The 13,219-nt window shown below is 37.8% G+C and overlaps 1 protein-coding gene across 1 annotated transcript in view; it reads right to left on the bottom strand.

The window, feature by feature from the left end:
• KIF4A (kinesin family member 4A) overlaps positions 1-13,219 on the bottom strand; it is a 129,189-nt gene that overhangs the window by 108,681 nt on the left and 7,289 nt on the right. Inside the window, exons 6-7 of the mRNA XM_032619389.1 lie at positions 11,866-12,032; positions 11,537-11,631 (exon numbers count right to left, since the gene is read on the bottom strand). Of these exons, the coding sequence (XP_032475280.1) occupies positions 11,537-11,631; positions 11,866-12,032 (262 nt within the window). The remainder of the gene's footprint in view (positions 1-11,536; positions 11,632-11,865; positions 12,033-13,219) is intronic.

Below are 13,219 nucleotides of genomic sequence, written 5' to 3'. Positions count from 1 at the left end.
AAAATATATAATTCTTAGCAAACTAGGACTAAAAGTTTATCAAGTTAACTTGATAAAAGCTATCTGCCAGTAGATTAAGGTGAAACACTAGCAATGTTCTGGTTAGAGCAAAAAAAAGAAAATAAAAGATGAGAATGGTTACTATCATTGGTACTATTCAAGCTTACACTGAAAAAGATATGAAAAGAAATAAGATATAAATGTTGGAAAGGAAGAGGCCAAAGTATGTACTTGAAAATAATGTGAATACCTACCTAGGAAATCGAAGAAACACAACTGACAAATTATGAGAAACTAAGAATGCAATTCAGCCATGTGGTTGGATATAAGATGGAAATTTGAAAATTAATACTTTTCTTAAACAGGATTAGAAAATAAAAATAGAAAACGAGGTATTCAAAATAGCAACAAAAACTATAATATTCCAGAATAGGCCTACCAGGATATGTGGTGTAAGAATTACATTAAGAAAACTACAAAGCTTACTGAAAGACATAAAAGAAGACTTGAATAAATGCGGAGAGATCATGCTCATGGATGGGTAGGCTCAGTTATACTTAATCTATAAGCTGAATTTAAGTTCTCAATAAAAATCCCAAAAAGATTTTTCATAGAACCTGACAACTTGATTCTAAAATTCACCTGGACAAGAAAATAATCAAAACAGTTCTGATAAAAGAAAAGTGAGGTGAAACTTGCCCTCCCAGAGATTAAAATATACTGTGATGAACTGTATTTATTAAACGGTTTGGGACTTCCCTGGTGGCGCAGTGGTTAAGAATCCGCCTGCCAATGCAGGGGACACAGGTTCGAGCCCTGGTCTGGGAAGATCCCACATGCTGCGGAGCAACTAAGCCCGTGCGCCACAACTACTGAGCCTGCACTCTAGAGCCCGTGAGCCACAACTACTGAGCCTGCGTGCCACAACTACTGAAGCCCACGCGCCTAGAGAAGCCACCGCCGTGAGAAGCCCGCGCACCGCAACGAAGAGTAGCCCCCACTTGCAGCAACTAGAGAAAGCCCTCACGCAGCAACAAAGACCCAACACAGCCAAAGATAAATAAATAAATAATTAAAAATAATAATAATAAAAAATAAATAAAAGGTTTAAGAATAAACAAATTCACTAATAGGGCAGAATAGTGTCCAGAAATAGACACACACACATACGGTCAACTCAATACACCAAGATACTAAGTCAATTCAGCAGGTAAAGGACCTTCTTTTTAATAAATGGTGCTAGAAGAACTGGATATTCATGGGGGGTGGAGGATGATCTTCAACCCCTATCTCACTTTATAACCAAAAACTAATTCAAGATAGATTATACAACTAACGTAAAAGTTAAAACTATAAAGCTTCAAGTAGAAAACATAGGAAATTATCGTCATCACTTTGGGTATGCAAAGGTTTCTTGGACAGGATACCAACAGCTCTAAGCATTAAAGAAAAAAAACGATAAACTGAACTTCATCAAAATTAAAATTTTTGTGCAAATCAAAACTACAATGAGATACCACCTCACACTGGTCAGAATGGCCATCATTAAAAAGTCTACAAATAACAAATGCTGGAGAGGGTGTGGAGAAAAGGGAACTCTCCTACACTATTGGTACAAATGTAAGTTGGTGCAGCCACTATGGAAAACAGTATGGAGGTTCCTCAAAAAACTAAAAATAGATTTGCCATATGATCCAGCAATCCCACTCCTGGGCATATATCCAGATAAAACTATAATTCAAAAAGATACATGCACCCCTATGTCCATAGCAGCACTATTCACAATAGCCAAGACATGGAAACAACCTAAACGTCCATCGACAGATGAATGGATAAAGAAGATGTGGTACATATATACAACTGAATACTACTCAACCATAAAAAAGAATGAAATAATGCCATTTGCAGCAACATGGATGAGCCTAGAGATTATCATACTAAGTGAAGTAAGTCAGAAAGAGAAAGACAAATAACTATACGATATCATTTATATGTGGAATCTAAAATATGACACAAATGAACATACCTATGAAAGAGAAACAGACTCACAAACATAGAGAACAGATTTGTGGTTGCCAAGGTGGAGGAGGGAGTAGGGGAGGGAAGGATTGGGAGTTTGGGATTAGTAGATGTAAAGTATTATATTAAACAACAAGGTTCTACTGTATAGCACACTATAGTCAATATCCTATGATAAACCATAATGGAAAAGAATATGAAAAAGAATATATATATGTATAAACTGAGTCAGTTTGCTGTACAGCAAAAATTAACACAACACTGTAAATCAACTATACTTTAATAAAATTTTTTTAAAAAGCTATGATGGGGAATTCCCTGGCGGTCCAGTAGTTTGGACTCAGCGCTTTCACTGCCGTGACCCAGGTTCAGTCCTTGGTCTGGGAACTAAGATCCCACAAGCTGCGTGGTGCAGCAAAACAAAACAAAACAAAAACAAACAACAAAAAACTATAATGAGATGTATTTGATGCCCACTAGAATTTCTAAGACAACATCTTTATTTATGAAGCTGTGATAAGATGGAACTTTCAATAACATTGCTGGAGCATAAAACAGTACAAACCATATTACAGAACTGTTAGGCACTTTCTTATAAAATTAAGCATACATCTGTCTCTTCCACTCCTAGGTAATTACCCAGGAGAAATGAAAATGTATGTTAACAAAAAGACCTGTACACGAATGTTCAGGGGAGCCTTATTCATAATAGCTAAAAACTGGAAATAACCCTAATTTCCATCAATAGGAAAACTGAAGAACAAATAGTGGTATAATCATATAATGGAATACTACTCAGCAGTACAAAGGAACACATTATTAATCAAAGCAAGAACATGAAAAAAATCTGCCCCAAAAATCTTAAGTTGAGCAAAAGAAGCCAGACACATGAAAAAATTATATGATTCCATTTATATGAAGTCTAAGAACATGTAAAATTAATCTATGGTGATAGAAGTCAGAAAGTGGTTGCTTGAAGTGGAATGTGGGAAGGGTGGATTGACTGGAAAGAACACAAGAGAACTTTCTAGGGGAGATGGAAATGTTTTTATCACGTTTTCATTGGTATTTACATGAGGGCATACAACTATCAAAACTCAAGAAATTGAGCATTTAAAATATGGGCATTTTATTGCGTATAAACTTTACCTCAAGAAAAAAGTATATAGGAAGAAATACACACATAAGACATGAATCGAAAGATTAAAAAAGTTAAAAAATGAGACTAAGAAAAATATATGCAACAAGGGATTAATATCTAGAATACAGAAACAACTCCTAAAGTCAACAGGAAAAATAACAAGAAAAACAAGAAAAAGTCAACCTGAAAGAAAAAAACCAAAACAAAGGGTATGAGCAGGGAATTCACAGAAATGGAAAGAGAAAAGGCCAGTAACATAAAAAGATGCTTAATTTCATAAGTAATTGGGGAAATACAAGTTCTATAAAAATAACATGCAATGTTCAAGATAGGGGAAAATAAAAAAGGTCAATAATATCCAATATTGTCAACGGTACAGTGAAACATAGTCTCATATATTGTAGGTATGTGCATACTGGGACAGACATTTTAGAGGACAATATTTAGCAGTATTTAAAAATCTGAAATGTGTACACCCTTCAAACTAGCAATTTCTCTTCCACGTACATAATAACCTAGAGAATACTCTCACTTGTATATCACATACAAGGCTATTGACTGAGGCATCATTTTGCAATAGCCAGGAACTGAACAACCTAAATGTCAGTCCAAACAGGAATAAACAAACAAGGTAGACTTTGTATACTGTGGAATCCTAGATAGCAGTTGTAAAAATGAGATAGACTTATATACTAATACAAAAAGATTTCAAACATATATTGCTGAGATAAAAGCAAGCTGAAAAACAATATATGCAGTATGATAGCATCTATCTTTAAAAACAACAGGAAAGGGCTTCCCTGGTGGCGCAGTGGTTGAGAGTCCGCCTGCCGATGCAGGGGACACGGGTTCGCGCCCCGGTGTGGGAAGATCCCACATGCCGCGGAGCGGCTAGGCCCGTGAGCCATGGCCACTGAGCCTGCGCGTCCGGAGCCTGTGCTCCGCAACGGGAGAGGCCACGACAGTGAGAGGCCCGCGTACCGCAAAAAGCAAACAAACAAACAAAAAAAAACAGGAAACACCAATAAAAATATATACACAGAAAAACATCTTGAATTCTACCCACCAGGCAGGTAAAAGTAGTTACCTCTAGATTAGGATTAGGTGGTAAATCAAGGGGGATTTTATCTTCATCCATATTGCTTATGTTTGTATACCAGGAATTGATTCATGTACTACTTGTGTAATTAAAAGGAAATAAATTGATTTAGCAATGCCAAAATTTTAAAAGGCATATAACAAATGTATTACTAAATGTGCATATATATATATACATATATAGAAAAATATCTGGTGATGATACACACCCAACTTAATAGCCATGGTCAAACAAGAGCCTGGCTGAAAACTTAAAAGGAAGATCTGGGGAGTGAAATGTCCACTGGGGACTTTATTTTATTTTTTTAATATATTTTTAAGAAATAAATTTATTTATTTATTTATTTATTTTTGGCTGTGTTGGGTCTTTGTTGCTGTGTGCGGGCTTTCTCTAGTTGCAGCAAGTAGGGGCCACTCTTCGTTGTAGTGCACGGGCTTTTCATTGTGGCGGCTTCTCTTGTTGCAGAGCACGGGCTCTAGGCACTCGGGCTTCAGTAGTTGTGGCACACAGGCTTAGTTGCTCTGCAGCATGTGGGATCTTCCCGGACCAAGGTTTGAACCCATGTCCCCTGCACTGGCAGGCGGATTCTTAACCACTGCACCACCAGGGTAGTCCCTCCACTGGGAACTTTATTTTATTTAATTTATTTTTTAACATCTTTATTGGCGTATAATTGCTTTACATTGTTGTATTAGTTGCTGCTCTATAACAAAGTGAATCAGCTCTACGTAAACATATATCCCCACATCCCCTCCCTCTTGCGTCTCCCTCCCACCGTCCCTATCCCACCTCTAGTCCACTGGGGACTTTAAAAAGCTCTGATATATTGCTGGAGAAAGCCATGTGCATGCTCAGGAAAGACCTAAAAATGTCAGTAAAGACCTAAAAGGCCCTCATCTTGTACCTCTGGCTGACTTTGAGACCCTGCTCAAGAAGTAAAGACTAAGAGTTGTAAAGAACCTTAGCATTTAAGGTAAGCCGCAACACAAACTCAGAGCCCTAGGCAAATGCTGGAAGAGTTATAGGTTCAAGGCATTTAAGGAAATGAGACCAATCACTAGCTAACTACTAAAGTAACTGAGCAGACACTTCTGTGACCACAAACTATAGGGAGTTGTAGAATTAGTCCAGTAAAGTCATTAAAGGTATAAAAACAGTAAGTTAGATTTATTTTAGGAATACAAGATGGCTTAGCATCCAAAAAGCAATTAATGCAATATACCAACAGAAGAACCAAAATAACGTGATCATGTCAATAGATGATGAAAAAACATTTGACAAATTCATGATAAAAACACTCAATGAACTAGGTATAGAAGGGAATTTCCTCAACCTGGTAGGGGCATCTGTGAAAAACCCCCAGCTGACATCATACCTAATAGTAAAAGACTGAATGCTTTTCCCCTAAGATCAGGAACAAGACAACAATATCCACTCATGCCACTTCTATTCAACATTGTACTGGAGGTTCTAGCCAGGACAGTTAAGCAAGAAAAGGAAATAAAGGTATCCAGATCAGAAAGGAAGAAGTAAAACCATCTCTGTTCACAGATGACATGATTTTGTAAACAGAAATCCTGAAGAATCCATCAAAAAAACTATTAGAAAAAACAAGCTCAGCAAGCTTGCAGGCACAAGATCAATATACAAAGCTCAATAAATAATTTGAAAATGAAATTAAGTAAAAACAATTTCATTTACAAAAGCATTGAAAAGAATAAAATATTTAGGAATAAATTTAACAAAAGAAGTGTAAAACTTGTACTCTGAAAATTAAAAAAAAATTTCTATTGTAAGATATTAAAGAAGAACTAAATAAATGGAAAGACATCTGATGTTTATGAATTGAAGGACTTGAAAGAATTGAAAGATGCCAACACTCCCTAAATTGATCTACAGATTCAACACAATCCCTGTGAAAATCCCAGCTGGCTTCTTTGCAGAATATGACAAGCTGACCCTAACATTCATATGAAAATGCAAAGGACCCAGAACAGCCAAAACAATCTTGAAAAAGAACAAAGTTGGAGCCCTCACACTTCTCCATTTCAAAATTTATTACAAAGCTACAGTAATGAGGACAGTGTAGTAATGGCATAAGGATACACATATAGATCAATGGAATAGAACTGAGAGTCCAATTGCTTCTTGACAAGGACGCCAAGACAATTCAATGGGTAAAGAATAATAGTCTTTTCAAAAAATGATGCTGGGATAACTGAATATCTACATGCAAAAGATTAAAGTTTGGACTGCCACTTTACACTATATACAAAAATTAACTCGAAATGGATCTCCGACCTATATTTAACATTGAAAACTACAAAATTCTTAGAAGAAAACAGAGACGTAAATCTTTGTGACCTTGGATTAGGCAATGATTTTTTAGATATGATGCCAAACACCAAGCAACAAGAGAAAAAAGAGATGAGTGGAATTCATCTAAAAATTTTAAATGTGTGCTTCAAAGGACACCATCAATAAAGTGAAAAAGCAACCCAAAGAATGGAAGAAAACATTTGCAAAGCATAATATAACTGATATGGGGCTAGTATCCAGAATGTGTAAAGAACACACACAACTCAACAATAAAAAGATAAATAACCCAATTTTAAAAATGGGCAATGAATCTGAATGGACATTTTTCCAAAGAAGATACACGAATTGCCAAGAAGCGCATGAAACATTATTAGCCGTCAGGGAAATGCAAACCAAAACCACAACGAGGTACCACTTCATACTCACTAGGATGGCTATAATTAAAGACATAATAAAACTAAGAATATGGAGAAATTACAATCCTTTATATATTGCTGGTAAGAAGGTAGAATAGGTACAGTTGCTATGAAAAACAGTCTGACAGTTCTTCAAAAAGTTAAACATAGAGTTATCATTTGACTGAGCAATTCCACTTACGTATATACCCAAGAGAAATAAAAACACACATCCACACGGAAACTTGTACATCAGTGCTCATAGCAGCATTACTAATAAAAACCAAAAGTGGAAACAACCCAAATGTCCATCAACAAATGAATGGATAAATAAAAACTTAAAGGTGGCAGGAATGTACAGTGGAGAAAGGACAGCCTCTTCAATAAATGGTGCTGGGAAAACTGGACAGGTACGTGTAAAAGTATGAGTTTAGATCACTCCCTAACACCATACACAAAAATAAGCTCAAAATGGATTAAAGACCTAAATGTAAGGCCAGAAACTATCAAACTCTTAGAGGAAAACATAGGAAGAACACTCTATGACATAAATCACAGCAAGATCCTTTCTGACCCACCTCCTAGAGTAATGGAAATAAAAACAAAAATAAACAAATGGGACCTAATGAAACTTCAAAGCTTTTGCACAGCAAAGGAAACCATAATCAAGACCAAAAGACAACCCTCAGAATGGGAGAAAATATTTGCAAATGAAGCAACTGACAAAGGATTAATCTCCAAAATTTACAAGCAGCTCATGCAGCTCAATAATAAAAAAACAAACAACCCAATCCAAAAATGGGCAGAAGACCTAAGTAGACATTTCTCCAAAGAAGATATACAGAATGCCAACAAACACATGAAAGAATGCTCAACATCATTAATCATTAGAGAAATGCAAATCAAAACTACAATGAGATATCATCTCACACCAGTCAGAATGGCCATCATCAAAAAATCTAGAAACAATAAATGCTGGAGAGGGTGTGGAGAAAAGGGAACACTCCTGCACTGCTGGTGGGAATGTGAATTGGTTCAGCCACTATGGAGAACAGTATGGAGGTTCCTTAAAAAACTACAAATAGAATTACCATATGACCCAGCAATCCCACTACTGGGCATATACCCTGAGAAAACCAAAATTCAAAAAGAGTCATGTACCAAAATGTTCTTTGCAGCTCTATTTACAATAGCCTGGAGATGGAAGCAATCTAAGCGCCCATCATCGGATGAATGGATAAAGAAGATGTGGCACATATATACAATGGAATATTACTCAGCCTTAAAAAGAAATGAAATTGAGCTATTTGTAATGAGATGGATAGACCTAGAGTCTGTCATACAGAGTGAAGTAAGTCAGAAAGAAAAAGACAAATACCGTATGCTAACACATATATATGGAATTTAAGGGGAAAAAAGTGTCATGAAGAACCTAGGGGTAAGACAGGAATAAAGACGCAGACCTACTGGAGAACGGACTTGAGGATATGCGGAGGGGGGAAGGGTGAGCTTTGACAGGGCGAGAGAGAGTCATGGACATATACACACTAACAAACGTAGTAAGGTAGATAGCTAGGGGGAAGCAGCCGCAAGGCACAGGGATATTAGCTCGGTGCTTTGTGACAGCCTGGAGGGGTGGGATAGGGAGAGTGGGAGGGAGGGAGACGCAAGAGGGAAGACATATGGGAACATATGTATATGTATAGCTGATTCACTTTGTTATAAAGCAGAAACTAACACACCATTGTAAAGCAATTATACCCCAATAAAGATGTTTAAAAAAAAAAACTTAATATATTCATGTAGTGGAATATTGTTTGTTTGGCAATAAAAAGAATGAAGTACTGATACATGTTACAACATGGATGAACCTTGAAAAGATGTTAAATGAAAGAATCCAGTCACAAAAGATCACATATTGTATGATTACATTTATATGAAATGTCCAGAATAGGCAAATCCATAAAGACAGAAGGATTAGTCACTGCCTGGAGGTGGCGTGGTGGGGGGTGGACAATGGAAAAAAATGAGTGACTGCTAATGGGTATAGGTTTCTTTTGGGGGTGATGAAAATATTCTAAAATTTATTGTGGTGACAGTTGTACAACTTTGTGAATATACTAAAAAATCACTGAATTGTACACATTAAAAAAGTGGGTTTTATGGTATATTAATTACATATTAATGTTTTTAAAAAGAAATTTTAACAGCTACCATATGACCCATGTATAACACTCCTAGGTTATACCTAAAAAGAAATTAAAACATTTGTCCACACAAAAACTTATATATAGATGTTCACAGAGCAATATTCAAAATAGTCAAATTGGATACAACTGATGAATGGGCAAACAAAATGTTGTATATCTGGGGCTTCCCTGGTGGCGCAGTGGTTGAGAGTCCGCCTGCCGATGCAGGGGACACGGGTTCGTGCCCCGGTCCGGGAGGATCCCGCGTGCTGCGGAGCGGCTGGACCCGTGAGCCATGGCCGCTGAGCCTGCGCGTCCGGAGCCTGTGCTCCGCAACGGGAGAGGCCACAGCAGTCAGAGGCCTGCGTACCGCAAAAAACAAACAAACAAAAATGTTGTATATCTGTACAATGGAATATGATTTAGCAGTAAAATGAAGTGATGATACACACTGCAACATGGATGATCCTTGAAAACCTTATGTTAAGTGAAATAAGACAGTCACAAAAGACCATAAATTATATGATTCCATTTGTATGAAATACAGGTTAGTGGTTGCCTAGGGCTAGAAAACGGGGTTGGGATGGGGAGTGACTGCTAATGGGTATGAGTTTCTTTTTGGAGGTGATGAAAATGTTCTAAAATTAGATTGCGGTGATGGTTGCACGACTCTGAATATACAAAAGTCCACTGAAATGTACAGTTTAAACGGGTGAATTTTATGGCATGTGAATTATATCTCAATAAAGCTGTTAAAAAAAACTCAGAGGGCTTCCCTGGTGGCGCAGTGGTTAAGAATCCGCCTGCCAATGCAGGAGACACGGGTTCAAGCCCTGGTCTGGGAAAAGCCCACATGCGGCAGAGCAACTAAGCCCGTGTGCCACAACTACTGAGCCTGAGTGCCTAGAGCCGTGCTCCACAACAAGAGAAGCCACTGCAATGAGAAGCCTGCGCACCGCCATGAAGAGTAGCCCCTGCTTGTTGCAACTAGAGAAAGCCTGCGTGCAGCAACAAAGACCCAACACGGCCAAAAATAAATAAATTAAATAAATAAATTTTAAAAACAAAAAATAAAAAACCTCAGACTGTACACCTAAAAAAAGATAGAGGAGGCAAAAGAACCTTTAAAAATAGTCTTAAGAAGGATAAATCTCAAAGTTCAAACATAGAACAAAAAGGGCACTTTTAAATACATTCAGAACAAAAAGCTGAATGAGGAAGAAATAGGTCTCTGCCCTGTGCCAGCAGTATAATAATGATAAATGACAAAGAGGTAAAATTCCTCAATTACGATTTCTGCTTCTGCCTTCTCAGTTCCCAAGAGGGAACTGAAGCCCAATATGAGTAAAGAACTCATTGTAGTAAGGTAGTAAGCAAGAACTCAACTACTTTAATAAGAGTTCAAATGTCTTGGACCAGATGAATTATAGCTGAGGGAACTGAGAGTAATTTCAAACAAGAACACTGAAGCTATGTCAATGATATTTGAGGAATCACAGAGAAGGATGTTCCAGAAGACTGGGCAGATGTAATTTCAATTTTCGAAAAAAGGTAAGTTAATTCCATAAATTACACACCAGTCAGTTTGATATAAGTCTTCTAGATTATTATTATAGAGATGGCTTGCAAGAACCTAGAAATGGAAGAATAAGCACTAGAAGCCAGCTTGAATTCACTTAGAAAAAGTCAATTTAGGCTAATCCTTCTTTCTTTTTTGTACTGTTACTAAGCTGGTAGCTGTGAAAAATATGGTAGACATACAGTATATCTGGACATTAGCAAGGCATTTGAAAAAATCTTTGATGAGATCCTTAAGTACAAAATTGAGAAATGGGAGCTGGTTGTTAATTTTTGTTAGCTAGATTAATAACTGCTTGAAAGACCATTCCCAAAGCATGCAGATTACCAGGTCATTATCATGCTAGATGCAGGTTTCTAATAGCGTATACCATGGGGTTCTCCTAGCCTTAGGAGCTTCATCATTTATATCCAACCACTTAAATGAAGATATGGAAACCATGCTGATGAGGTTTATAAGTGACAACATCTGGGAAGGATAGTGAATACTTGGGATGACAGAATCAGGATATTGATTTTAATTATAAGTAGTTGGGGGTAAAACAAAACAAAACTAAAACTAAAACTTGCCTGGGCCAGATGAAATCAAACCAAGGACCAGATCCAAATCTCATACCTAAATTAGAAAATGAGTGCAAGGGAGAGAAACAATTTTTCACTGTTTCTGAAATCAGCCTCAAACTTGAATTGTAGCTACTGTTAGAATGTGACCTGAAATATTCCGGTCAAGACACCAACAACAGCAATAAGAGTACTAGAAGTTTTTATCTATGACTGTAGCCTTAATTATTCTCACCCTCTTTTAGACGATCCCCTTCGGCCTTGGTTTTCTTCTGTCTTTCTGATCCAGCAAGGTCTACAAGATGCAGCTTGGAGCGAAAGCTGCTATTCCTGTGATGATAACAGGACACAAGTGAGAACGGTACACAAGCTTGAGGGTAGGTGAGTATCAAAGCTCACCTGCCGGTTCTCATTTTCTTTCACATCAGTCCAAATGGCTCCATTCATTACTCATGCTCAGAGTACTGAAGTCTGCTTATTTTTCAAATCAAGAAGCAAGCTATTATTCAACTTTAGTAGAACTAATGTTAAAAATCTTGACTCTTACTTGTAACTTGAACTTACTTGTCACTTTTCTTTCTTTGCTCTATGGAGATTGTAAAGATGGCATGAGATCGGGATGACTGGGAGTTCATAGCTGTGGAGGCCACAGTCCTACAGTTGTTGCCCTGCTCCAAACAGGAAACAGTATCCAGGGCGACTAAAACAGTCTTCTCAGTGAGTCCCACAATCTAATTCAGAGAAAGAAAAAACTCTCTTATGATTCGACTTCAAATACTTCATCAGAAATATAAGGATTGGTGGTTTAAAAAATAATGCCTTGATGTTCCAGTAGAACCTCAATAAATAGTCACGGTAATAAGAGCTGCGTTGTTTTAAAAATTTATTTTATTTATTTTTGGCTACGTTGGGTCTTCATTGCTGTGTGGGGGCTTTCTCTAGCTGTGGTGAGTGGGGGCTACTCTTTGTTGCGGTGCATGGGCTTCTCATTGCGGTGCCTTCTCTTGTTGTGGAGCATGGGCTCTAGGTGTGTGGGCTTCAGTAGTTGTGGCTCACAGGCTCTAGAGCGCAGGCTCAGTAGTTGTGGCGCACGGGCTTAGTTGCTCCATGGCATGTGGAATCTTCCTGGGCCAGGGCTCGAACTCACGTCCCCTGCATTGGTAGGTGGATTCTTAACCACTGTGCCATCAGCTAAGTCCCATAAGGACAGTTTTAACTAGCAACTCTGTGATCACTGCAAACCAAGGTCTCCAATCTTCGCTGGGGACCTCCAAAACAAGGATGCCAGTCAATACTGGAGCTACAAAAGATCTCTAGATTTTATGGTAGCAATGGATATGTGCCTTCCAGGGAGCCCCAAGTGAAGGTAAGTTTTGGCCCTAAGGACAGCAAGGGCAACACAAATAGCTATGGTTATTTCTCTTTGCTACATTCTCCTCCATGTGGCCTTGTGTTCCTCCCTATATCTTGGACCCATTTTATACCTCATATTCAGTAGGGAAAATAGCATGGTACAATTTCCACTGGATTAGGAAGCCAGGAAAACAGGGTCCTAGGCTTGGTACTGTATCTACCCAGGAGAATTTGTACAAGTTAAAATCTCTTGGAGCCTCTGGAGATTGAACTAGATGATTATGAAGTCCCTTCTAGCCTCAATATGCTATGATTTTATTACCCCATAGCTCCCAAATCTTTATCTGTGGCCCTAATTTCTAGTCCTATACTTCAAATTGCCTGCTACTTACACTTTGACATCAGTAAATTATAAAACCAAACTCATCTTCCTTCCACCAATACTGATTCTCTCCACTACTTCTTCGTTTCTACTAAGATCTCTATTCTCAAAACCTCAGATTCGCCTTTAATTCCTGCTATTCCCCCATATCTCACCTATCACCAACTCCCAGTCATTCTTCTT

The sequence above is a fragment of the Phocoena sinus genome, chromosome X, assembly GCF_008692025.1.
Source record: "Phocoena sinus isolate mPhoSin1 chromosome X, mPhoSin1.pri, whole genome shotgun sequence".
Classification (NCBI taxonomy): domain Eukaryota; kingdom Metazoa; phylum Chordata; class Mammalia; order Artiodactyla; family Phocoenidae; genus Phocoena; species Phocoena sinus.
This window is presented reverse-complemented; position numbering and strand designations above follow the sequence as displayed.